The sequence below is a fragment of the Ciconia boyciana genome, chromosome 2 (genome assembly GCF_034638445.1).
Source record: "Ciconia boyciana chromosome 2, ASM3463844v1, whole genome shotgun sequence".
Taxonomy (NCBI): Eukaryota; Metazoa; Chordata; class Aves; order Ciconiiformes; family Ciconiidae; genus Ciconia; species Ciconia boyciana.
Genome location: NC_132935.1, coordinates 706,426 through 730,632, shown reverse-complemented (window position 1 = coordinate 730,632; position 24,207 = coordinate 706,426). Strand labels below are relative to the sequence as shown.

Here is a 24,207-nt window from a genome sequence, read left to right as displayed (position 1 = left end):
AATCTGGGTCACTTACCACCGCATCACGATAGAAAGAAAATCTCATTTCTAAAGCATAACTTGAGATCTTCTACATATTTGTACATTCAGTTTGTAAGAGACTTAAGTCTGTGAAATAAGCAGGAAAATCCAGGAAAATATTTACTTTAGAGCAACAAATAAAAGGTTCAATACTATTTCCCAGCATCTGACATGCCAGACCTATTTTGAAAATGGAAATACTGATCCCTGCGGTGCAGCGAAATCACCCAGACGGGAGGGACAGCAGCAAAACCATGACTTAGCATAGAAAACCAAGTCGTGGAGTCTTACGAAGTCACACCAGAAAATGAAATCCTTACAAAATGAAAGCTGATCAACTATGGCAGATACTAAAAAAAAATGGGATGACAATGTTTATTTTTAAAAATAACTTCATGTTCAGATTTATGAGACTAGCATAAGATCTGACGATTCTCAAACTCCAGGTTAAATCTGATCATTAAAGTTATGAAAACCTTCATAGCTACCATCTGAGATATGGAAAAAAACCCCAAACAAATCAAGAAAAAAAACCCCCAGGAACTTTCTGGCTCCACCACTGTCGAGAGCAAGATTAATGCCATGAAATTCTCTTATGTCCCCGCAATGAAGATTAACTAGCCGTTCCTCATGCCTCTCCAACAATAGAGTGACTTTGTTTAAGCCTTGGAAACCCAGGAATTATAAAAATGTACCTGTTTCTTTCACCTTCCACCCTAAAGACGAGACATGTTATGAAGCAGCACTGTTCTGGGCTGATTCAGAGCACCCCAGCTCCAGGACAGCTATCTTTTATCCCAAAACATTTAGACCCAGACGCGCAGCAGGCTGCGGGGCTCCAGCCTGCGAGGAGGACAACTCACTGCCCGTTCCACTCAGGCAGCACCTCACCGATGTTAAAATACTGCGTGTGACCTGCGAGGGTTCAGGCTTTGCTTCACAGGCAGCTCGGCCCTTAGACAAGCCGAACTTGGCCACCTCGCCGCAGGTCAGGGGCCTCGGGGTCAGACGGACGTGGACTTCCCAGGCGGATGCTGCTGGAGGCACCTTGCCTTCCCTGGCTCCCCGCTGCCTTCTTAGACCCAGCGTCCTGGTTGCTGCCGGAGGTGCCGCCGACCCCAGGTCGTGGAAGCAGCTCAGGGAGCACTCCAGCAAACGGAAATGTTGGGAGGGGAGGGAGAGGGAAGGGAAGAAGCAGCCACCTCCAGCAAAAGGACCACCAACAGGACGGAGCAAACCCTTTCACTAGCACAGCAAAAGCACAGACCACCCAACCGCGGCCTCGGGCACCAGCGCCAGCATGGCAGGATCCAAACTGGCCCAGGAGCTTTCATCCCTTCAGGGTGCTCAACACTTGTACACGTCAAGTGCCAACTAAGAAGCTCGACCAAACCAAAGCACCTGAAGGCTCCTGTAGCAGTGCACTTGTTGCCCGCCTAAAGCGGCCGGAGCTGACGGAATGGGTTTCCCTGGGCTTCTCAAGGGACGTACGGACAATTTCAGAGATGCTCAGATCACAGCTCGCAGGGGAAAAGGCTGACACCTCCTGCACCACGGCCTGCTCCGAAGCACACGACTGGTGGCTCCCCAGGAGGTGCAGCTACAACGGCCAGGGGCCAGCGAGGAAGAGAAAGCTGAGGAAATGAAACCCTGGTGCAAAGGCCAACGGCGAGGCTTCCCACGGAGGGGTGGAAGTGGAGGGAGCAAAACTGTGGGTTCTGGTTCCTGTTCCAGGGGTTGCTCAGTTAATAATAAGCATTTGGTTAATAAGCATCAGTCATTAATAAGCATTTGGTTAAAATGCGTGGTGCTGGGACCAGAGAAGACTCACAGTTTGCTGGGTGTCACGAATCCCGCTCCGAAACACGTATTCCTCCCGTTCCAAATACAGCAACTTTTGTGAGAAACTCAGCCTTGTTAACTTCAGCTCCTGGAGCCCGGCACTACCTGCTCCGTCTCACCACAACAAAAGCAGTCGGTCGTGCTGGCCCTGGCTGTGCAGAAGACCCGGGGGTCCCGGCAGGCAGAGCCGAGCGTGCCGGCAGCGTGCCCTTGCAAGAGGGAAGGGGCCAACAGCACCCTGGGCTGCACGAATCAACAACCCGGGCAGGACAGGAGCGCAGCCAGGGGATCACGGGAAGGGATTATCCCCCTCTGCACAGCACCCACTAAGTAATGCCTGGACAGCGGGCAGAGCCTGGGGCCCCAGTACCACAGAGACACAGATGAACTGGAGCAAATTCAGCAGAGGGTCACCAGGGTGGTGATGGGGCCGGAGCTCTTGCCTGGAGAGGGGAGGCTGAGGGAGGAGGGCTTGTTCAGCCTGGGGAAGAGACCGCTTCGGGGTGTCGGGGAGCAGCAAGGACCAGCAGCTCTGTGAGGGAAGGAGACAGGAGCAGAGCCCAGCCATAAGGCAGGCACAAGCGGTGATGTCACTTACAAGGTGGTGGGATACAGAGGAGCAAGTTCGGGTCAGGATCAGAGCAACCTGGTCTGGCCCCAGAGCAGATCCCGCTCTGAGTCAGAGCTGGGGCTAGAGACCACCAGAAGTCCCTTCTCGCCTAAACTATTCCATGATCTAGGTTTTTTGTCTAGTTAGTTTTAGCTAGGACCAGTCCCCCAGCAGTTACACGTGCAGCCCCACAGCCCTGTGTCGGTACAAGGGTAGGTACAAACACCGCTTTGAGCAGAAATGCTGACACACTGACTTAAAGCAAAATGAACCGGCCTCATTTTCCAGTAGATACGAGTGTTGAAAGACAGACCTTTTAATACACAAAAAATAAACCCTCCTGCTATCAGCACCTGACCTACTGTTTAGAAGACACCCTTCGTATACAAAAGGGGGAGACCCACCTGCCAACCGCGGCACGGCTGCCGAACGCAGCGCTGGACTGAAGCATTTGTACCCAGCTGGGCTGAAGATGGTCGGGAAGTCGCTAGACCCAAGCAGCAAGAACCAAAGAGACAGAATTAGAGGTATCCTCACCACATGCTAAGAACTGTCAAGTTTAGCACATTTACAGTTTCGTAAGAACTAATCCGGAGCTCAACTGTGTCTAGGTGTACCTGCACTGGGGGCTACCAAAGCACTGACCACGTCCGCAGTGAAGGCCAGCCTTCGTGTGACCTTCCACACAGCTCATGGGTACACTACCTTGGGCGACTGTGCCTGCAGCAGACACAGGACACCGTCCTGTCACAGCTGCTTGAGAGGCAAGGCCACAGAGTGATGCCTATCCTTGCTAAGACTTACGTACTTTTGGCTAGAAATACAAAAATTCAGTGTGTAAAGTCGATACCGACCGTGGCAGCAGAAGCAGGCCATTCCAATGAAGGAACGGGAGGTCCTGGATCCAAGGTACTTGCGACGGCCGGCACAGCCGGTTAGCGCGCTAGCTGGGGTCTGCGCACATCATCCTATTTAGTTTCAGGATGGGATAAGGCAGGATGAGCAGAACCTCTGCAGCAGCATGCTGTAACCAAAAATCTGTCCTCCCTCCCCTTCCCCTTGATCTCAGCTGTGTGCTTTCATCACTTTGCACAGACCGTGATGCTCCACAGATTCCTCTCACTTTCTCCTCCAAGACCTGACCTAACTTACTAATTCAGCAATGGAAACCTTACAGCGGTTTCCTGTGAGGCCAGACAGCTCATAGAATGATAGAATATCTCAAGTTGGAAGGGACCCATAAGGAGCTGAACCGGTCACAGCCCATCCGATAAGCACTGGAGACAGGACAAGGAGGGGCTGATCGTTACGCTGGCTCAGCTGCCCCAGAAACCACGCTGTTACAATCACTGAATTTCAGTAACCCAGACTGCATGTGAAAACCCAGACCTCCGTGGCCATGTGTTCGCCTCCGCAGGAAACAGTTTACAGACTCTTCATGCCACGTTTGGGAAACAAGTCATGTAACTCGAGGAAAGAAACTCTCCTTCCCCACCGCGGTACAGAAAGAGGACACGCTGGTGTTGACTGCGCGTGGGCTACGTTCAATCACTGCCCTATTTCCAGCTTCGGCGCAATGGAAAGAGAATCTGCTCCAGCCCAAAAATCTAAACAAGTCACCATCTCCAGCATGGAGATTTGAAACTTGTCTTTTTAAAGACTGACTTTTCATAAAGCTTACCTACACTGCTGTCAGACACCCGTCACCACCTGGGGTCTGACTGCGTTCCTCTTCTGTGCACAGAATGGCGTGGAGGAGACGAGCTTTAGCTTACAAGAAAAAATCCAAACAAATGTGTAAGGTGCTGACAATCTTACATACACAAGGGGACTTAATGCAAGCAACCTCCACGGTGAAATTTTACCAGTTTAGCAAGAGCTCAGACATCAGCAGCGCAGGAAGGAAGTTTTCTGACAGACAGTTAAAAGCACAGTCCACCAGAAAATCCCTCTGTCGCACACACGGCACTGGGAGAACCAAGGTCGAAGCTGCTGATCAACGCTAAGCCTTTTTCTAGCAACTTCAGACAAGCCACCTACCGAACGGATCAATCAAAGGTCAATTTTTGTTATTGTTCACCATTACACTGTTTCTTCAGCTTACCGGCCCCATTCTGCTCAAGCGTGGCGGAGCATCGCCGGCTCCCGCTACACACAGTCTTCCTGGGAAGGCAAGAATGAGAAATCCTGCACGGACGAGCTACCAGGGCGGGAGGTAATGAAGCAGCGTCTTGCTTATCCAGGCAGCGCGGGACGGGAAGAGACCTTGTGGGTGACCAGGTTCAGCCCCAAGCTATCGCAGCACAACTGCATTCACAGATTTATTCCAACTCCACTCTTTTTTGATGCCACAAGACCTTCTAGAGCGCAGACCCAGAACCCTCCTTATTTTTCACTTACAATTTTTTGTTAAGGGAAGTTCATACTCACATGATCCCACTCATTTAGGCTTTATCTTTTTCCATCCGTTGTTTTGCCGGGCCAAGGAAACGTAACTTTCAGACCATGGTTTCATATTGCTAAACTACATCAAAGCATGGGTTAAGATATTCAGGCACCACCACTGCTTGTTCCCGACTGAAACGCAGTGCTGCCAAAACCCAGCTGGTTTCTAGGGACCATGCTGTGAACCACATCAGGTAACTGAGTTCACATACGCACAGGCGTAAAAAAGGCACGGAAGTGCGGTTTTGGTTTTGAAGCAGGAAAAGTACCCTGATCAAATTCATCAGAAAGAAACTACTATTTGCGGGCATAACTAACGAATTCCCAGAAGACAGCAAAAATCACTTACTTGCATGACTTTGCATTTCATACGAGTAGGGTCACGCCACTCCTAACGGCAGCTTTTTCAGGACTTACTCAAGTCCTCCGGCAAGATAAGGCTCCGCGATGCTGCCGCCTTCCTACGTTATTCAATTCACACAGATACTCCTTTTTTATGCCAACATCATTAAAAGAACTACAGCAGACAGACCCCGAGAATCTTGAGGAGCCCAGCCAGTAACTTCACTTAAAATTTAGCAAAAGTATTTTCAAACAACACACTTCCCTTCTTTTTTGCTGGCTCTTCGCTTGCCTTGTGGATCTTGTGTTAGTCCTGACCTGCCCACGGGTAATACATTTTCTGTGCAGCAGTTACTGGAGTCAGGTAGGTTAGAGCCTTGAGCTGAGCAAAGATATCTGCACTTCTATTTAAAAAACATATTAAAGGTAAGAGAAAATACAGCCTGTGAAAAATACATTGTGAAAGGGGAAAAAAAAAAGATAAGGAAGGAACTTAGGCATATACAAAGGGATTTTAAATTAGCTATTCACCAGTCTTTATAAGCGACAGTGAAAACATGCTGTGCTGGAAGTGGTACCACAAGAACAGAGATCCTCTTGGGCTAGACTAGGGAGTCCTAAACCTAGAAAAAGGCAAGGAATAATCACTCCTTTGTGGGTCAAAACAGAAATTTTCATTGAGTGAGGCTGAGAAAATTCCTTAGCCTCTGTAATCAAGAATACTGGGCAGGAGGATGCACCAAAGAGTACAGCGGGACCTGCAGTAGGCTCTCTTTATCCAGTAATTGATATAATTACTAGGGGATCCAACAGAGTTAGATTTTTAAGTTCCACAGCAGACCAGCCACTGAAGTAATTTATTCACGTTAATCACCAATTATAACTAACAATTTAACATTCTGTGCACTCAGCACCAAGTGCCCATGCGCAGAGTTGACAGTGTTGTTCCTCTTCGATGAACGAAATGCAGAAAAACGGGGAAAACTGTCGACATCTACCGGGATAAAATTTCTTCCAAGCTCTGCCTCAAGCTGACCCAAACCCAGGTTGCATCGTTTGGATTAGCAACCGCAGCCAACGCCACCACACAGAACATATCACGTTCTAGTTTACGCAATTTATCTGAATCTCTCTCCTGCTCCAAGAGGTTACAGTTCAACGAGGCACAAGGAACTAAGGCACGACTCGCCGCTGGCACCGGGACCGGGCTGCTCTGCCTCCCCCGGCTCCCTGTCGTGCACATCTGCGCTCACCCTCAGCCAGCAGCAGCTCCCACTGAACACAGCCATGAGCTGCCGCAACCCTAACGTAGCAGAAAACAAAGAAAATCAGGTGTTACCGTGTTCAGGCGGTCCATAAAAGGGTCTAACAAGAACCAGAGCCAGTGCAAGCACGGGGCAGGATCCTGCGACTAAAACCGAGCGATCCCATAGCAGAAGCACGTGGTTAGATCTGCCGGCTGCTGCCGGGGCACGGCAGGGCAGAGGAGCCGCTTAGGAAGGCAACGAAGTGCTCGGCATGAACGAGCGCAGAGCAAGACCGTGCAGGATCACCGCTACGCAGCCTGCGCCCAAAAAACATCGCTGCACTGGAAAAGTGCTCCTCAAAGCGGTCCAAGAGCTCCTGTGCCATTTGGGAAGAGGACAAGCAACGCCATCTGCATTCAAAAAGTTGGCAAAGTTATTTAAAGAGGGAAAAGGTTTGGTCGAGGCAGAAATCTGAAAGGCCCAGGTTTCAAAGGACAGTTCCTGAACGTTCAGTTTTGCAACATGTCAGCAGATTACCTTCCCAAAGCCAGCTCCAAGCAGCTTTTAGAGCAGTTCCAGTGGTTTTGGCTACCAGCGCTCTTCAGCTCTAGGTAGAGGCTTTCCATTAAGGGCTACCTCTTGAAGCCCTTAATAAGTCCCTTATTTAACCTCCTACCCAACACTGGACCTTCACCTTGTGATCCTAATGAACCTTTTAGCTTGACTAAGGTAAAAAAACCCCAACCTTTAAAGGCTCACATCCTTGAATTGAAACTCAATCGGAAATCCAACACGATTACAGCTATCATTGCCCTGTAAAAATATGCACTTTATTTTGATCGCCATGCTCACTGGAGTAAGTTTTATTTTGGATTTGCATTGCAAACAGAATTTGAAAGTAATTCAAACATAAAAGCTCTGAACAATGGTTGAATTTTATTTTATTAAAAGCCCAATGCCTTATTTAACAAACCCTCAGCCTATATACTAGGCCAGATCAATTTCCCCTTGCAAAACCATGAAAGTTGCTATTACCTATGCACGTGAGGGATTAAGTATAAGAAAAAACCTCACATTTGCCCCATTCACAGCTTGGCAGCTATAAAGCCTTCCTCCTCCCGATTCCTCGATTTTCAGCTAACTTTCACAGACCGTAAATCAGAACTCTTTAGACACAAGCTGGTATTGGAATTCTTCTGCACATTCCTCGCTTCCAGCTGTACGTTCAGATTTTCCATGCAATACTTCACCAAAGCGGTACCTTGCCTTGAGATAACACCGGTTTTGAGAACAGCAGGGAGGTAAGCGGTGTCTCCTGCACACCAAGAGTTAAGCCACCAGGATTCTTGAAGGACCCAACTGGTGACAGACAGTTTCAGCAAAGAGTAATTTTCCTAGCGCAGGCGAGGACCTCGGCACTGACCTCATGAGAGCTGGCCTCGAATTTGGCAAGCTGTGCAGAAAGCGTGTACATATTTACAGGCAAAACAAGCTGCTGATGAGGTTATTTCATGCACTCTGCTCCCCTCCACCGTCCGAGAGCATTAACGGAGCCATCAGACTGAAACACGACTGCATGGAAGCAGCACCTCACTCATACTTTGCTTAAGGCCAGTGTGCCGTGGAGGGCTTGCTGTTTCACATCTGGTTGCTTTCCAAGTTTGAGTCACCCACTCGGATAGTCCAGCCACCTCGCTAGGTCTAAATCAGGGCAAGCCTCAGGGCCCCTTATATGCTCATATTGCTCTGGACAGTAACACCCACAGCCTTGCTGGAGCACCCCGTGCCTCACCACACAGACTTTCCTGTACCGGAATCCGGGCTTCTGCTGCAGCAGAAATGGGTACGTGGGGTTTGCCAGCAGCGGGTGGTTTCATTTCGACTGCTGATACAAGGACTGATGCTCAGGCTCCACGAGCCTCAGCTCAGCATATTCTAAATTCAGGCTTAAGGCTTGGACAAGAGTGACTCTGGGCAGGATACCGAATTTCATGGCTTCCTCCTGGAAGGACGAAGGAGCTTCTTCATGTTCTCCCACACCCTCCCCCCCGCCTCTTTTGTCCCTGTTCCCCAAGTGAAGAGAACCGAGCCGATGGCTCGGAACCTGACGCTCCCTTCAAGATGAGTCATAGAACAGCGAAGCGGTAGCGGCTGGTTTCCCCCCAAGCCTGTATCCCTTCCCTCTAACAGGATGCTCTGAAGGCATGACTTCACAAGATGCAGGGCCAGCCAAAAAACAGGTCACGGCTGCGAAAAACGGAGGCCTCGCTCCGTCCCTCATCCACCTTTCGCTATTTGCAGCCCCCAGGAGCCCTCTGAACCAGCTCAGCTCTTTCACTTCAGCCGGTGGAACAGGCTCAGCGGAGGGTCCAACGATCACAGGGTGGACAGGACAACCCGGGCAGAGCGGGAGCGAATGCACCTCTCCTCACCTCGCCCCCACCCTCTTGCACCTACAAACCTCTCAAGGGGTGACCCTGCACGCTGCCGCTTGTGCTGATTTACGGCCTCACCACCAAGGGGAGGCCCTCACCCTGCCTGCTCTTGAGCGGGCGTCTATTTGCCTCTTCATTGAGGTGATTTAACTCGGGAGGGGCCAAAACTGCCACCGGACCCACTGTACCTAGCACTGCAAGGTAAACACGGCTATCTCGCAGACCTTCACCATCAGCCATGGTTTCGCATGCAGTCATGCCAACCTAGCACCCTGCTGACGCCAAGGAGCGGCCCTGACTCACCTCCGCTGGCCCTAACGCTCACCCAAGCCCACATCGCGTCAGTCCACGGAAGTAAAAGCAAAACCATTTTTCTGCCAGCTGAGCTCCCTGGTACAGCTCCCTCCGGATCCCGATGAGACTCAGGGCTGCCAGGAGGGAAGAGGAGGGCGTCAGATCCCCAGCAGACAGCGTGAGGTGTCGCACAGATGAGCCGAAGACGCAGCCAAGATACTGCCACCGAAGCGGGCACAGCTTCCATCCCCTGCCCTCCTGGCTCTGGCGCTTCTCTGAGCTTTTCACAAGCTCAGTTCACCAAGAACAGGACAAGTGCTACAGCTGGCACTGGGAAGCAGGCGGGGAAGGTTCAGTGTTAACCCAAGAGCTGCCTCCCAAGCCAGGACAGAGGTCTACGCGTGGCAGCAGCCAAGAGAAGATACCTAAGCAGGAGCTTCTCTAGGAACAGAGCAAATGCAGCGCTGCTTCCTCAGAGCATCTCCCGGCCTCCAGAGACTCACAACCCATCCACCCTCCAACTAACTCAATTTAAAAAGGTGGCTGCTACCTGCAAAGGTTGTCCCCCTCTTCCTGCCATCCCCAGGTACGCTTTCCCATCACCTCTAGCAGTCACATGGCAGCAGGACGAGTCACTAAAACTCACCCGTTCAACAGAAAAATAGCCAGGGGAAAAAAAACAACAACCTGTGGAGGACAAAAAGCTGAATCAACTCACCGAGGCCCCACCATCACTAGCAGAGATGCCAAGATGGGGGCAGGGGCAGGGCCCGGGTCTTTGGCAGCAGCTAACTCCTAGTTGAGGTGAGTGCACGCCTTGGAGAGGGAGGAAATGTAGCAAATAATGTAAAAATAAACTAGTCTTCGATTAGTCATATTATTTCTGTCCCAAATATACTTCAACTTGGTTGTTTCAGTGGAGAAATCTGCTGCAGAGTTAACTAGACCTGCTGTCCCAGGTCAGACTAAGGCCCAGGGGGACGAGATGCTCGGGGAAAAGCCTAAGCAAGACATCATCGACTTTCCCGAACAAACTTATACCAGCAAACAGCAGTGTTGGTACTTCTGAGGGCAGAAACTATATCCAGATGTTGTGTTTTATAAGGAAACAATCCATCCTTCTTGAACTCTTTTCAAACTCTTCTATGGTTTTGGCCTGCGCACCATCATTGTGGGGAGCGATTACACAATCTGTGAGCGACATTACGAGATATCTGCCTTTTAAACTTGCTGCCCAGCCGTTCAGCTGGGTGCCGTCTCATCCGTATATGTGAGAAGCACCGACTGATCTGAAACAATGAGGAAAACGCATTTCTCTCTGTGTGCCCTTTGGAAAAATCCAGCTCGGCAGGCTGCCCGCAAGGCCGAGAGGAGAGGCTTTGGTGAGGGCGCAGGAACAGCGCGAGCAGGCTGGGGTACTTCCCCAGGACACTTTTGGCCTCCGTGATCAGCAAATCCGAGAGTCTCTGAACGGAAAGCGGCAACGTTACACTTGAGAAAACAGGGCGGGATTCATGGATGAGGCAGGGCAGACACCTGGCTGTCACAGCGGCTGATGTCGAGGACATGATAAACACCTAAAAGCCACCCTGCCTTCCAGACCTGCAGCCACTACACCCGGGGGGGTTTGAACCATGAATGTCAGCTGTAGGGATGAGAGAAGTTTCCGAGATGAGAAAGTGATGGGAAAAAAGGGTGTCAGGGAATCACAAATAAAATTTGAAGACTTTACCTTCAAAAGGAGTCAAATTAGAAGTTTTGTATTTTAAAAAGTGCGTTCTGCTTATTTATCTCTCCCTTATGTTTATTTTCCTGCTTTCTACTGAGATGATTTCTCTTCAAACAGATAAAAAAGATCCCCTTCCTTACTGCAAGCACCTGGAGATCCATATTCCTGAACCCCTACAGCTTATTTCTTCCATCTATATTAAAGGAAACTGAAAGAAAGGAATTAAAAACAGTAAGCTGAGAATAATCAACCACTGATTACCCGAGTAAGCTTGAGGATAATCGACTACTCTGTTTCTGTATCACAGCCTGTATTAACAACAACAAAAAAAGCTAGAGAACGACCTAGGGGAAGACCCAGTCTTTCCCCCAGTTTTCACAGACTCCACTGACTCACAGAACATTTATTTTCACCACCAGGAGTAACAGGGAGCTCAGATGCCTGACACAGTCATTCCACACAAGCAGAACCCGCTTCTGAAGCGAAGATCAACAGGATCTAAGACTTAACAATACATTTTAAGGGTTGTATCCATCCAGACCATGCTTCCTTAGCTCTTGCCAAGACCTAGAAGGTTTGTCCACCTACCAATAGTCGAAAGGAGCTAAAAATAAATAAATAAAAAAAAAATCTATGTCTCAGACTGCAAAGTTGCTTTGGAATAAAGTTTCGCTCCGGGCTGAACCTCAGTGCTCCGGCTGTCCAAGCTATCACGCTGCTCTTCACACACAGCAAACACGCCGTAAATACAGGTAGGTTATCACCGGTGAGCAACGCAGGAGATTGCGTGCTTAGCGCAGGCCAAGAACACGTACTGGGCGGCTACTGGAAAGCAACCTCACCCAGCACACTGCTTCGTTAGATGCAAAACCACTGTACGAATCTCTCTCTCCACCTTTTCACTCTCATCTACCAGCAGCAGCTTGCTTGCCCCCCCGGTGGGCTAGGACAGCTTTGGGTCACCAGGTTCCAAACCAAAACGGTCCCGATGAGCAATAGGACCAAAGAAGGGGCAGCAAACGGCCAAAGGGATGGGAGCGAGCACTCAGGAACTCCTCTGGCCAGCCTCAACACCAACACCTCCTTCCCTCTCCCCTCAGGACACTTGCAAAAATCTTTGGGGCAAGGAGAAACGTAAAGACGCAGGCAACTTTCTTTACCTGTCAAGATAAGCAAAGTATATCCACCTATTTGCAAAAGCATGCTGATTTGCATGTAGATACTACCTCCACGGATACTACTCCGCATTCCCAGTGGCACAGCTTCACTCAAGCACCGTCCAAACAGCGAATCCGTCTGCATTCAAACAGAGGCCCAAAGTTTTCACAGCCTCCCCAAGCCGTCTCTCGCACCCCCCCCAGGAGGAAGGCGACCTGCCCGTGCACTGCAGCTCCCCGGAGCACGGGGAACGGGGCGATGCCATTCGTCCCCTGCCCCTAAATGCAATTTCTCACGGCATTTCAGCGACACAAAAATGAATATGAACTCCTTAAAGGCAAGGCGGTAAATCTTTGTTTGCTCTAGTAGCAGGACAAGGCGCTCGTTCAGAGGCGATGACTTGCACAGTTAAGAGCAATGCAATATCTGCAGCAAACAGACAGCGCCGGTCTGTCACCTCATTACTGCCACATCGAGTCAGATAAGCAAACAGTTCGAGTTGGTGGAGAGCAGCTACGATCAGGAGTTATGAAAAAAACATTCCCAGCGCATTTATGCTTTTATTTTGGTCCTTATCTTTCACGTTTTATCATCCTGAGCAGCAGTTCCACTCATCTTAGCTCCTCGCTCCCATCTGGAGCCAAACCTCTGTACAGTCCTTTTCCATTCTCACCAATATTACCGTGTTTCTCTTCCCTCGATAGTAGTGAACCCCTGATCTGTGGTCGAAGTGAGGCGATACGGCAATACAGGCGACAGAGTAATCGAGTATTCACGAAACTTATTTCTACTTAACTGTTTGGTCTGCCAGGTTAGGAACCAAACAGCAAGAAAACTTCTTCCGTTTGATTTCAGGTAAACAGTGTAGATGTAACTGCCTCCGAAAAACAGCTTGCCGCATTTGGCTCCAGATACTACCATCTTTTAGACAAAACTTAAAACTTCCCCGAGCAGCTAGAAAAGATGGAAAAAGGGGACTTGCGCGACTGGTACAACCACAAAGCAGGCCAGTGCCGCAGAAACAGCACAGGCTGTATCGCAGTGGTGATAATGACACGGCTAAAAGCCGTGGAGCATCCCCTGCCATGGAAACAGTTAGAGGAGCGTCCGGACGCTGCTTTTTTCCCCCTCAAGTACACGGGATAGCTCATTTCCCCCCGAGGTATTGCGGCGCTGGGGTAATGAGGTGCACGGGCGGGATAACCACTGGGGAAAGAGGCAGCACCTCTAATTAGGAGCGGGGAAGAGCGACTGCGAGGCCGGGAGAGTCACAGGAACCCGCTCCCACGTTGTGACACACCGGTAAAGAGCGAGGCCCAGGCCCGCGGCTGGGAAAGTCACTCCGGAGCCCGGGGGAGGCCGCGGACACGCCTGGGTCGAGGCCTCGGGGCCCGGCTCCCGTCAGCGGGCATCCGCCCGCTGACGGGAGCCGGGCCCCGAGGCCTCGGCCGCCTCGTCCCCTCACCGGGACTCACCGGGCTCCAGCAGATGAGCGAGTCGGTATCGGGATCCTCCACCAGGGTCCACAGCTTGGTGAGGAAAGCGGGCACGTTACTGCCGCCGGGGCCGGCGCCCACCGCCGCCGCGCCAGCCCCCTCCATGGCGGCGGCCGCCGCCGCTGCGCCCTGAGGGCCCGGCTGCAGGCCCCGGGGCAGGCCGCGGCGTGCCGGCTCCCCCCCCGGGAAACCGCCGCCAGGTGGGGTTTGCGGCGGGCCGAGGCGGGCGGGCGGCGCGGGGCTTAGTGCCGCCGGCGGCCACCGCCGCGGGGCCGGGCCGCTGCCTGCGCACTGCAACCCCCGGGGCCCAGCATGGCCGCCGCCATCTTGGGACGCCTCCGAGACAAGCCCCCCGCGCGGGGCCGCCCCGCGCATGCGCGGGACCGCCCACTCCCGCGCCGGGGGCACGCCCCCCTCCCCGCTGCCGTCACCGCCGGGCGCGGGGCGGCGCGTTGCGCATGCGCTCCCTCAGCGCCCCCCCCGGGAGGGCATCCCTCTGTGCGCATGCGCAGTTGTGCCGAGGTAGTGGCTGAGTGTCTCTATGCACGTGCTCCTACCCCGCGGAACAGCCCCCTATGCGCATGCGCATCCCGCCGAGACCGCCGCCCGTCTCTATGCGCATGCGTTCCACCCCGCCGGCATCCGCCCGGTGCTGCTTATGCGCATGCGCCTTCCGCCGGGAAGGCGATGCGGTGCGCGCTGCTGGTGCGCATGCGCGCAGCGCCGAGTCACCTCTCCCCTTTGACCCCTCCCCAATTATCCCCCCCGCCGGGACCGCGACCCCCCTCTCCCCCCCCTCCCCCCTCCCCCGGAGGCGGCGTGGGGGCACTGCTTGGGGGGAGGGGCCGGGGAAGGCGGAAAAGCGGCGGGGGGCGGGGCCGTGACCTCTGACCTGCGCGCACGTGGTGCGCGGCGGGGCCGGCGGCGGCGCACGCGGGGCCGCGGGACGGAGCCATGGAGGAGGTCGGGGCGCGCGCTCGCGGGGGGGTTGTTGCCATGGTTACGGGCGCTGCGGCGGCGGCGGCGGCGGCGGGGCCTGGACCAGGCCCGGGCCCGGTGGGGCTCTGGCAGCGTGGGGGCCCGGGCCGAGTCCCCGCGCTGCCAGGGCCCCACCGGGCCCGGGCCGGGCCGTGTGGGGCCGCCTCCGCCGCCGTCCTGACGCCTCTCCCCGTTCCCTTCCAGCCGTGTCCTGCCGAGGAGAGCGAGGAGCTGACGGAGAGCGAGGAGAGCGTCTACTCGGGGCTGGAGGACTCGGGCAGCGACAGCACCTCGGAGGAAGAGGAGGAGGAGGAGGGCCCGGAGGAAGGGCCCGGCGGCAGCTCGTCCCCCCGGCCACACGTAAGGGCTGAGCGGCCGCGCGTGGGCCCTCCCGGCCCCCCAGCGCGGTGCGTGGGGGGGTCACCCCTGACCGCCGGGATTCGCCATTTCAGCGGGCGGGGGGCGAGGCCCGGCAGCTCCCCAGGTGCTCGCAGCCTCGGGGCGGCCCGGCGGGGGCAGGCGGCTCCGGGGGTCCGGTCCCGTCCCATCCCGCCGGGCTGCGGTGCCTCCCCGAGCCCTGAAAAGAAGGGTACGCAGAGGCAGAGCCATACAAGCCCCAGCCACCGCTCGTGCCCGGAGGAGGAGGAGGAGGAACGGGTGCGAGGAAGGCCCCGTGCCCGGCGTGGGTGGCCCCGTGCCCGGCGTGGGTGGCCCCGTGCCCGGTGTTGGTGCCCCTCGCTGTGGAGATAAAGCAAACTCAGAGCTGCGCGCGTAAACCGCAGCGAAACGTCTGCGACGAGGATCCTTGTTCAGACCTATGAAGTATCTCGATTTTTCTTTTTTTTTTTAAATTTTTAGCTGTTTTTCTGTCGCTGCCCGAGCAGGGGCTGGGCTGTGGTACCGCCGGGTTGGCCTGAGGAGCCTGGGCTGTACCTGGAGTAGTGGGGCCCCAGAGGGAGGGGGCCTGTGCGCCCGTCTCCGGGGATCGGCAGGATCAGCGAGGAGCAGGATCAGCGTGAAGGAAGCCATAGGTGTGCAAAGTTAGGTGGCTCCTCCGCTTCCTGACGCGATGAGAAGCAGCGTAGAGAGCCGTAGAGCTGCTCGCTCGTTCACAGGAAAACAACTTCTGTGCCAGTTTGCGTCTCTAGAGTCAGGATGAGTAGCGATGCTTCTCCTGTAGGTAGTAGATTTTACGAAAATTGTTATAAAGACAATAGTCTCACTTCTGTTTCGGAAGGTGCAGGCACAAAGGTTGGTGGAAAAAAAACCACGCTCAAATTTGTCTTGAGATATGAACGTGCAGATCCCTGGGACTTCGGGCACGGCAGCCTCCTTCGCCCTGGGTCACGTCCTAGGCTGTGAACGGAAAGTGCCTCGCTATTATCCTGGCTGTCTGGATCCGGGTGTTTATTTATTCGTTTGGACAGTGGGTAGAAGCTTTAACAAGGTCTGGAGAAGAAATTGAGTAGAAAGTTCCTCTAGTAACTTGCTTAGGAACCTCACAGCGGTGCCTCGGGCTGCGGTGTTGCTGTTCAGCAGCCGTCCTGCTTGGATTGTCTCCGTCGACGGCCGCTTGTTCCCACCCTGACGCTGCCTTCGTCCTCGTGCTTCCACAGCTGCTTACGAATCCACGGCGTGGGCCAGGCCCGGCGGCTGATCCAGCCCAGGAATCGCTCTGCGGAAGCGAGGCCTTGTTTTGTTCCGCTTTGCTTTTCGGAACAATCAGTCCCCGCCACCGCACAGGCGTTTTGGCTGGTAGCGGGCGTTGTTTTCCTTTGGCGTTGGCTCTCGGCTCTGCGTTTGCAGCCGTGTAGACAGTAGGACGCTCGCTTAAGCCAGGACTGACTGCCGGCGCATCGTGCATCCGTCTGTCTGTCTGAGAGCTGGGGCTGGGTCTGCGCCCACCCCACCCGATTCCTCAGCCTTTTGCTCAGTGTCCAAGCGCGTGCAGTGCTATCGGGCTGTGAGAAAGTATCTGCAGATACTGGGATCCATCGCTGTCTCGTTGCAACCCAGGCCGAGCTGGACACGATGCTCTGCTCTGCGCTGGACTGTCGCGCGCTTTGTGCGGGTAGCACGGCCTAAAAAAGAGCTACGGCGGGAACAGCAGAAGCCGAGGAGGTCGGGGAGGTTGATCCTGAACCCTCTCTCCATTGCCGTGCCATACGTCCCGGTTCTGGCCTCGCTGCCGCTTTGGGCAGGGGCAGCCTGTTGGTTTTGTGGCGACGTCTCGGTGAAGTCAGATTCCCAATTTCCTTTTGTCCTGGTCCTTCGCTGTGCAAAGGCAACGACGTCCTAGCCGAAGGACAGGAGCCGGTGCCGTTCCTGCCGCGCAGGAGCCCGGTGTGCTGCTGGGCTGCGTGTGAAGGGAGTTACCTGACGCAGGCTGCAGCCGCCCTGAGCAGGGAGCGTTAGAGACGGAGCGGAGACTTGACTGGGTTTCCTCTTGTCGGGGAAGGCTCCTGAAGGGGTTTCGCAGAGGGAAAAGACATCAGACACGTCGACTTGGCCAGGAATACGTTTACCTGTTGTTTCTGTTGGGAACAGAGGAACGCTCCTTGCAAAGGCGTCACCTTCCCAGTGGGGAGCTTCACAGGAGTTTGGGCTGTTCAGACCCTTTTCTTCTCTGGGGTCCTGCAAGGAAATAATTCTACTGTCTGTGCCTCTGTCCTTTTTGATCCGCAGCACCCTACACGCTTTCTGATGGAACTGTGAACCGCGTGCAGTGAACTACAGCCTCCTGCAGCTAGGTTTTCTTCTCTTCCTTCTTTACAGGGCCTTTGCGTAACGCCATAAGTAAATGGGTTGAAAATGCTACGTTATAGTGTTAGAAGCTTCAGCAGCTCAGGCAGCTTTCAGAGCGACTCGATGATTTCGTGAGCTGCGTGCAGTTTAGAATTTTACGTTCTAACTTGGGGAACTTGGGGAGAGCAGGGGTAAATTATGAAGTAAGAAAGTTGCAGGAGCATCTCGGGTCTTTCCTTGGCTCTACGCAGCATCCCGCTTTTGCTCTTAGCTTTGGAACGGTGCTCACTGCTTCGTGGGTGGGAAACTTTGACGAAGAAAATGGCCCTACACGCAGGGCCTGAGGAAGGAGTGCTCGTAGGACAGCTCTGAGCGGGGCCTGTCATCGGGGCGCTCGGTGTCCTCCTCTGCCGGGGAGAACTGCCGGGTTGCCAGCGCGGGTGGCGGGCACGCAGTGCGCTGGTGCTGTTCATCTAATACTGTCATATTTAAAAATGGACTTACGGCTTTGGGGCAAGAATGAAGAGAACTAGCTTCTGCTTAGGCACCGTTTCACTCGCTGGCATTGGAGAGCTGTTTATTTGCCTTGGATAGACATGTTTAAGTTTGAGATTTCACAAATTCTGGTCTCGTAATTGCAGACTCTTAAAACCTTTGATTTCTGTTCGTCGGCTCTACAGTAGGCAAATCCGCTTAATTTACTAGGAGTTAGTTATGAAAACATTGTTAAAAGGCAAGCTAGAATTTCACTTGGATGGGTTGTGATGGCAAAACCTGCTGGGGGATTAGTTTTTCTTACAAGATAGGAGGGTTGACTGGGCATCTGCGGCTGCAGCTAAGGGCTTGTCAAGCGTCGGAGCTGCTGTTAGCGTGACGGGTAAGGAACTGAGACTCACCGTGAGTTGTAAGTTGCCACGCCACGGTTTCCTCTGCCGTGGGGCAGTGGGAGGATCTGTCCACGAGACCTTGCTCTCCCTTGAGCTGGTATTTGTGATATCGGCTTGTGCCGGCTCTTCGGTCGTGGCCTCGACCCCCTGCCTGTGCGTACGCTGCCTCCCCCGCTGCCCCAAGCACCCACGTTTGTTTTGTTCATTTTGTGCAGTTGACTGTGCTCTGTAGGAGTGGTTTGGCCAAAGTCATGTGCAAACCCTAAACAGTCTGCAGGTGCCACCAAACAAGTTTTTATCCTGGCAGAGCGGAATTGTCAGGCTCTTAGTTACAGGAACGCAAAAAAGAAAAGCACTCCAAAAAGGAACGCAGACTCTGAGTGCCCTTGATGTTGATCCGTGGCTTTGGCTGCTCGTTAGGATCTCCTCCAAGCCACGCTCCCTGTAAGGGAACAGAGGACGCTGCTGCCCAGGGCTGTGCCCCTGAAATGCTCCGGGGAGACCTTGTGGGGATTTAACCCTGGTGAGAGAGGAAATGGTTTAACTTCCACCTCTGTTAGCAGCTGTTTCAGAAGGGGGCCTGTCCCTGCTCCTTTGGGGGGACTTTAACGCTTGCCCAAAAGTTTATAGTCCTTAGGTGTCTTTTTTTGTTTGGTAGGTTGGTGTGGTGGCTTTGGCACTTCTGGGAGCGCTGCTGAATGACGATTTGTAGCCTGCCTGTGAACAGGTATCTCTGGAGGCCAGTCTCTTCTGCCTTTGTTTAGCTCGTTCTCAGAAATTTAATCGATTTTTAGCCCTAAGCTTAAAATATGTTGCAAATTATACAGCGTTCATTTCCAGTACAGCGTAGCGCTGTCGGGGACGTGATGTGTAAGTGCCAAAAGCAGCCGTCTGCCGTAACGCAGAGCTGTCGTTATTACGTGTGGCGGTGACAGCCCCCAGTTCTTCCTGCTCCTTGCAGTTAGGTAATAAAGTGCAAATACAGAGCGCGGACCCTCCCTGGCAGCTTCTCTGAAGCTGTGTTTTCACAGCAGGCTAATGAACTTTGCAGTCAGCAGCTTCTCCGAGGGCTGCCGGAGCGGGGATGTTTCCCTTCTCCAGCCTTGTCCTCTCCCTTCTGGTTCTGCTGCGTCTCAGAAGATGCTTCCTTGAGGCAGGTCACCTCGTCGGTGTGACCGAGAGCTGTCTCTCCTCCTGCTGAGGTAGTTTCCCTTCCACGAGGTGAGCAGGTTGAATCGGCTTCCTGCGGAGTGTGACGGAGCCGAGCCGGCGCCCAGGGAGCAGCGAGAGGAGGGTGGGAGGGTAAAGACCACCTTTCAGCAGCAGCGGTGCTAGGTCAGCTTCCCCCCCTTAGAGACCCAGGCCTGATTTTTACAGTCTTGCGCGTTTTGCTGAGCCTGCTCATTCTAGCCCGGACAACTGTCTTGCTGTCCCTGTTTTTCAAAACTGAAGACCTCATTCTGTCTCGTGGAAATTTGCTTTGAACCTGCCTTTAGACCTCCCAGCTGATGCCAGTTTGCTCGAACATCCCTTGTGCCTTGCCGGCAGTGTGGACACCTGAGCTGGTGCTGGAGAAGCCTCCTGCTCCTCCCCGTCGGACTTTCGGGCTCGATGTCAAAGACAACTTTGTTGTCTGGGAATGGCCTGTCACTGTGCACACCACTCGAGCCAAGCTCTGGAGCGTGTTCGGAGGGGTTTGTGCATGCCCCGGGTCTCTTGCTTTCAGCACATTCTGGCTGTCCAGCAAGTTCATTGAGGTTGGGGAGGATTCCCGAGCCACTTCTGCCAGAGGCTTCTGGACTACACGCAGGAGAGCTACATGCATCAGCTGAATGCGTACAGCACTCAGGAATCGACAGGAGGGTCTCCTGCTCTGCCAGAGAAACATGGAGAGCATCAGGGAGCTCGTGGGGAAGGATGGCGTGTGGACGGAGAAGGGAAGGGAAGCTTGCAGATGTTCTGTGATTACTCTGAGGTTTCCTGCTGAGAGACCAGACAGCAAGGAGCCTTGCTTGCTCAGGTTGCCAGAGCTTTTCTGTAGACTCGGCATCATGGTCCTCGCGGAGAGGCCTGTCTGGGGCTCCAGGAAGAGCTGGGAGCTCTGACCCATGGACAGCGAAGACACTGCTAATGTCACACCTCACAGCGAGGGGCTGTGGCACTGCTCTGCTGACTGACTCCTTTAATCGTGGTCTCTCACTGCTTCCGTAAAACCTGTGATATTCTCTTGGTGAAAGCCAGTGATTTGGAGGGTGCCGAAGCCAAGCCGATGCTCTTCGGCTGGTCTGGTCTTAGTCTTTCCTGCTCCATCTGTGGAAGCAGTGGGTCTGGCAAGGGAGAAACCCTTTAGATACAGGGGGGCTGTTCTTGCTCTCTGAACACTCTTGCCGGAGGGCTGTGTTTTTGTCTTGTGGGGTTTGTGACTGTTGTGTTTGACCAGCCTAGAGAAGCGATGGGAGGACTGGCGGCTCCTGAGACGATGAAGCACAAAGCGGTTTAGGACGTGTTAGTCTCTGTGCAGAACTCAAGCATAGATGGTGGTGGGATGATGAGGTGCCTCTCCAGAGCTGTGCTCCTTCTCACAGTCCCGGTGGCTATGTGCAGCTCTCTCCAGGAAGATGCTTTTAGGAAGTTGGAATGTAAGAAGTCTCGTCTTTGGGGCTTAAAAAAACCCGCAGAGGAGTAAAGGCAGCCTCTCTTGAGGACAGAAGAGAGAGAGGTACCGAACTGTGAGCCAGCACTGGCGCCTCAGCCCGTGGAGAAGTGTTAATCCGGTCTGAGCAGCAAGGTGCTGAACTGAGTTGTGCTGTCCCAGCTCCCTTCGGGATCCCGGAGTGAGAAAGGCCACTGCTTCCACCACCTGCCTGTCAGCAAATTGCAAAGCCCCGTTCTTAGTGCCTCTCTAGCTCGCAGGGCTGTGTAAATATTAGGCTGTCCTTGTCGGATTAGATTTCCTCTTAATGACTTCCAGCGTTCTGACAAGCTGTGCTTTCTTCCTTGGCAGCCCCGGTGCTGAGCTGAGCTGTCCGACTCTGCTCTCAGAGCCCCTGGGGAAAAGCCCGGTGGCCTGCAGTTGAAGGCCAGGCTGAAATGTTTATTTTCTGCTTTTATAATCCAGGAAGCCCCTTCAGCGCGGCTCTGTCAGAGAGTCCCTGTTGTGGCACCGAGCGCCTGAAGCAAATCTGTCCTGTGCTGGGCATCGGGAGGCACTGCCGGTGCGGCGGGGCAGCGAGAGCCGCTCAACTCTTCCCTTCCTGCAGGGATTGCATCCGGAGAGCTTGTCTTGCTCTCGTCCGTTCAGATGCACAGCTTGGAGCATCCTCGCAGGGCTCTGGGCTGCGGTACCCTATCCAGCTCCGCTCTGCTTCTCCACCAGCACCTGTCAGTGAGCCTGTGCTCGTTTTCCTTCTTCTCGGTGGTTCCACGCTGCCTTCAGCTCAGCACCGTGCAGCCACAGCAGCAGGACCCCAGCTGTTTGGGGTTGATATATTCGCATCAGCAAGAGCGCGTGCAGGGACTGGACAGAGGAGCTCCTTGGTTCAGTTCTTCTCTCTAGCCCTGTATTGCTTTTTCTCCTCTCCTCTGCATTAATTTGTACTCGTGTTTGCCACACCCGTCTTAAATAGGAAAGCAGCTGACAGATTCTTTTGTGGTGGCCTGATTTCTGCCTGTTGTCCCCTGGGAGACGTTCCTAGCAGTCACAGAAGGAAGGAAGCCACTGTTCGTGCTAACAGCAGCTCGTGGCATCAGTGGAAGTGCCGCTTCTTGGCACTCGGTGCCCGGCATGCCTGTGGTGCCTTGCTAAGTCACCGCACCAAGAGAGTGGTAGGATCTCGGTGTCCCCAGCCTGCTGCGCCGATCCCTGCCCCAGCCCGGTGTCGGTGTGACCGGGGTGTGGGGGGCTGTGCTCAGCTGTGAGCCTAGGTCGGCGCAGGGCTCCGTGCTCCGGCAGGTGACAAGCCAGCTTTCACGCACGCAGTGCTATGGCCTCTGGACAACAACTCTGCAAAGGAGAGCTGAAGCAATAAACAGCAAACCTGCTGAGTTTGCCTGGCAGTCTGGCAAGCTGTCTCTGTCTTGAGATGTTCCTGAGTCTGGTATGTGTGCGAGACTCTCTTCCCACGTCAGGCTTCGTCTTTTTGTGCCGTTAGCAGTTCTGTCAGCCCCATGAAATGGAACAAATTGATGTTTGCCCACAGGGTGAAAAATTTCAGGCTTGTTACTTGCACTGACAGTCTTAGTGTGAGTTACCTCCCCCCATGCTCGGGACTTCAACTCTCGCAGGAATACAGCTTGCAGAGATACAACAGTCTGGCTTGATCAACACGTCGGTACTGTAAAGCAGTGACTTCTGTAGAGCCAGGTGACAGGAGAAGGTTAGTAGTAGCTGACTTCTTCAAAGCACTGCATGGGATGTGGCCTCCGAGGTTCTGTCTCCTGGTTTTAGAGCGGTTAGTGGAAGAAGACTTGACCTGGTGGAAACGAGACAACATCCACTCTGCCAGAGGCATCAAGGTGTGGAAAGATCGCTTGGTCTCCGACTGTGACGGGGACCTGCTATCAGGGTTGGCCCGATGTCACTCGGTTTGTCCTACAGGGAGGATCCACGCGAGTTCCTCCTGGGCTCCCAGCGGCAGGCATCTTCCAGAGGCTGCCGTTCAGGTAGCTGCTTGCGCAGACTTGGTTGTACGGTCCTTCCCCGAGGCTGGCTGAGCAAGGTGCTTTGTCCTGGCCCTGGTAGAAGCTGCTTTACTGCTCCTGTTTGGAAGGCGTTGATTTGGATCTTCTTACGTCTAAGCTCAAACTTGAGGTGTGCACGTACGGTCACTTAGCAGTGGGCTGCAATTGCTTGAGATGCTGTCTTGCATCTTGTCGCTTGCAAGAGGTTGCCTGAGAATGGAAACCTCTTAAAATGCAACAGCTGATAATGAGGTAAACGCGTGTTTTAAGCCCTTTAAACTGCCACTAGGCTCAGCTGGGCTGACGGGCTTCTCGGGACCTGAGGCCCTACTCATCAGAAGGAATTATGCGGCTTCACCTTAGCTTTCTTCGCAAGCCTAGCACGTTGCTTGTCCCTAAATCAGCAGCAGTTGGTGCAGAGGCACTGGAACAGCTGGCGTTGCTGCGGGTTGGTGTTTATGTGTGTTGAGGGGAGGTGGAGGAGGACAGGTCATGGAGAACAGCCCACGTGAGTACGCTGTAGCTCGCAGGGCTGTGAATTCCTGTTTGTAGCCCTGTTGCAAGCTGGATCGCTGCTGCTCCTTTAGGTATCATTTTTCCATGTGTAAAACTGAGGATTTAGTTGCTTTGCCTCGCAGGGTGACTGACAATATTAGGCCCAAGAACCGTCTCGCTTTAGCAAAGCGGTGATGTGTGTGTGTGTTGGTTGCTTGCTCTTCCCCACCTTGACCGTACGATCTTAGCAAGGCCTGGGCTTGGCACCGACGAGCAAGATTCTCTCGCTACTTGTGTGCACATCCCGGCATCTGGTGAAGCTGAGAAGCCGTGCAGCCCCTCTCCTGAACACGAGGGACAGCCGCTTTGTCCCACACAAGCGTGTGCTGTTGCCGCAGCTCCCAAACCCGCCTGCTCTAGGGCCTGTTATCTGTTCGCTCCAGCCCTGACTGGCCCGTCTGGTCTTGCTGCTGCCCGTCCTCCCCGTCACCTATTCAGCTCCTCGTAACCCAACTCTGTCTCTGCAGCAGCAGCACCCAGCTCGGGCACCCCCTTCCTCCAGCTTTCCTGCCTCCGCAGCTCCACCGAGGAGATTCTGCTCCGCCGTAGCTGGGGACCGCTGGGACAGCAGGGACCTTTCTCCCTTCCTGCTGGAACACTGCGAGCCAGGAGTTTCTGATCTTTTCTCCACAACCAAGGAGGAACTGTGTGGGAGCACTTTGAGAGCTTTACGGTGGGAGGCAAGCAGGTTTTGCTGTGGGGAAGGGGAGCCAAAGGAGCTACTGATGTTTGAATCCAGCTTC

The 24,207-nt window shown here is 53.9% G+C and overlaps 2 protein-coding genes across 8 annotated transcripts in view; one reads left to right on the top strand and one right to left on the bottom strand.

The window, feature by feature from the left end:
• HSF1 (heat shock transcription factor 1) overlaps positions 1-13,983 on the bottom strand; it is a 74,480-nt gene extending 60,497 nt beyond the window's left edge. For 2 of the 6 annotated variants that reach the window (XM_072851744.1, XM_072851745.1), the window contains exon 1: positions 13,599-13,979. In XM_072851744.1, coding sequence (XP_072707845.1) covers positions 13,599-13,724 — 126 coding nt within the window. In that variant the 5' untranslated portion in view covers positions 13,725-13,979. Of the gene's footprint in view, positions 1-13,598 lie in introns of all 6 variants that reach the window. The other 4 variants (XM_072851743.1, XM_072851741.1, XM_072851746.1 and 1 more) reach the window with 4 other exon arrangements.
• Positions 13,560-24,207, top strand: part of BOP1 (BOP1 ribosomal biogenesis factor) — a 69,644-nt gene continuing 58,996 nt past the window's right edge. The window contains exons 1-2 of one of the 2 annotated variants that reach the window (XM_072851739.1): positions 13,560-13,656; positions 14,802-14,957. In XM_072851739.1, coding sequence (XP_072707840.1) covers positions 13,612-13,656; positions 14,802-14,957 — 201 coding nt within the window. In that variant the 5' untranslated portion in view covers positions 13,560-13,611. Of the gene's footprint in view, positions 13,657-14,402; positions 14,583-14,801; positions 14,958-24,207 lie in introns of those variants that run through there. The other variant, XM_072851740.1, reaches the window with a different exon arrangement.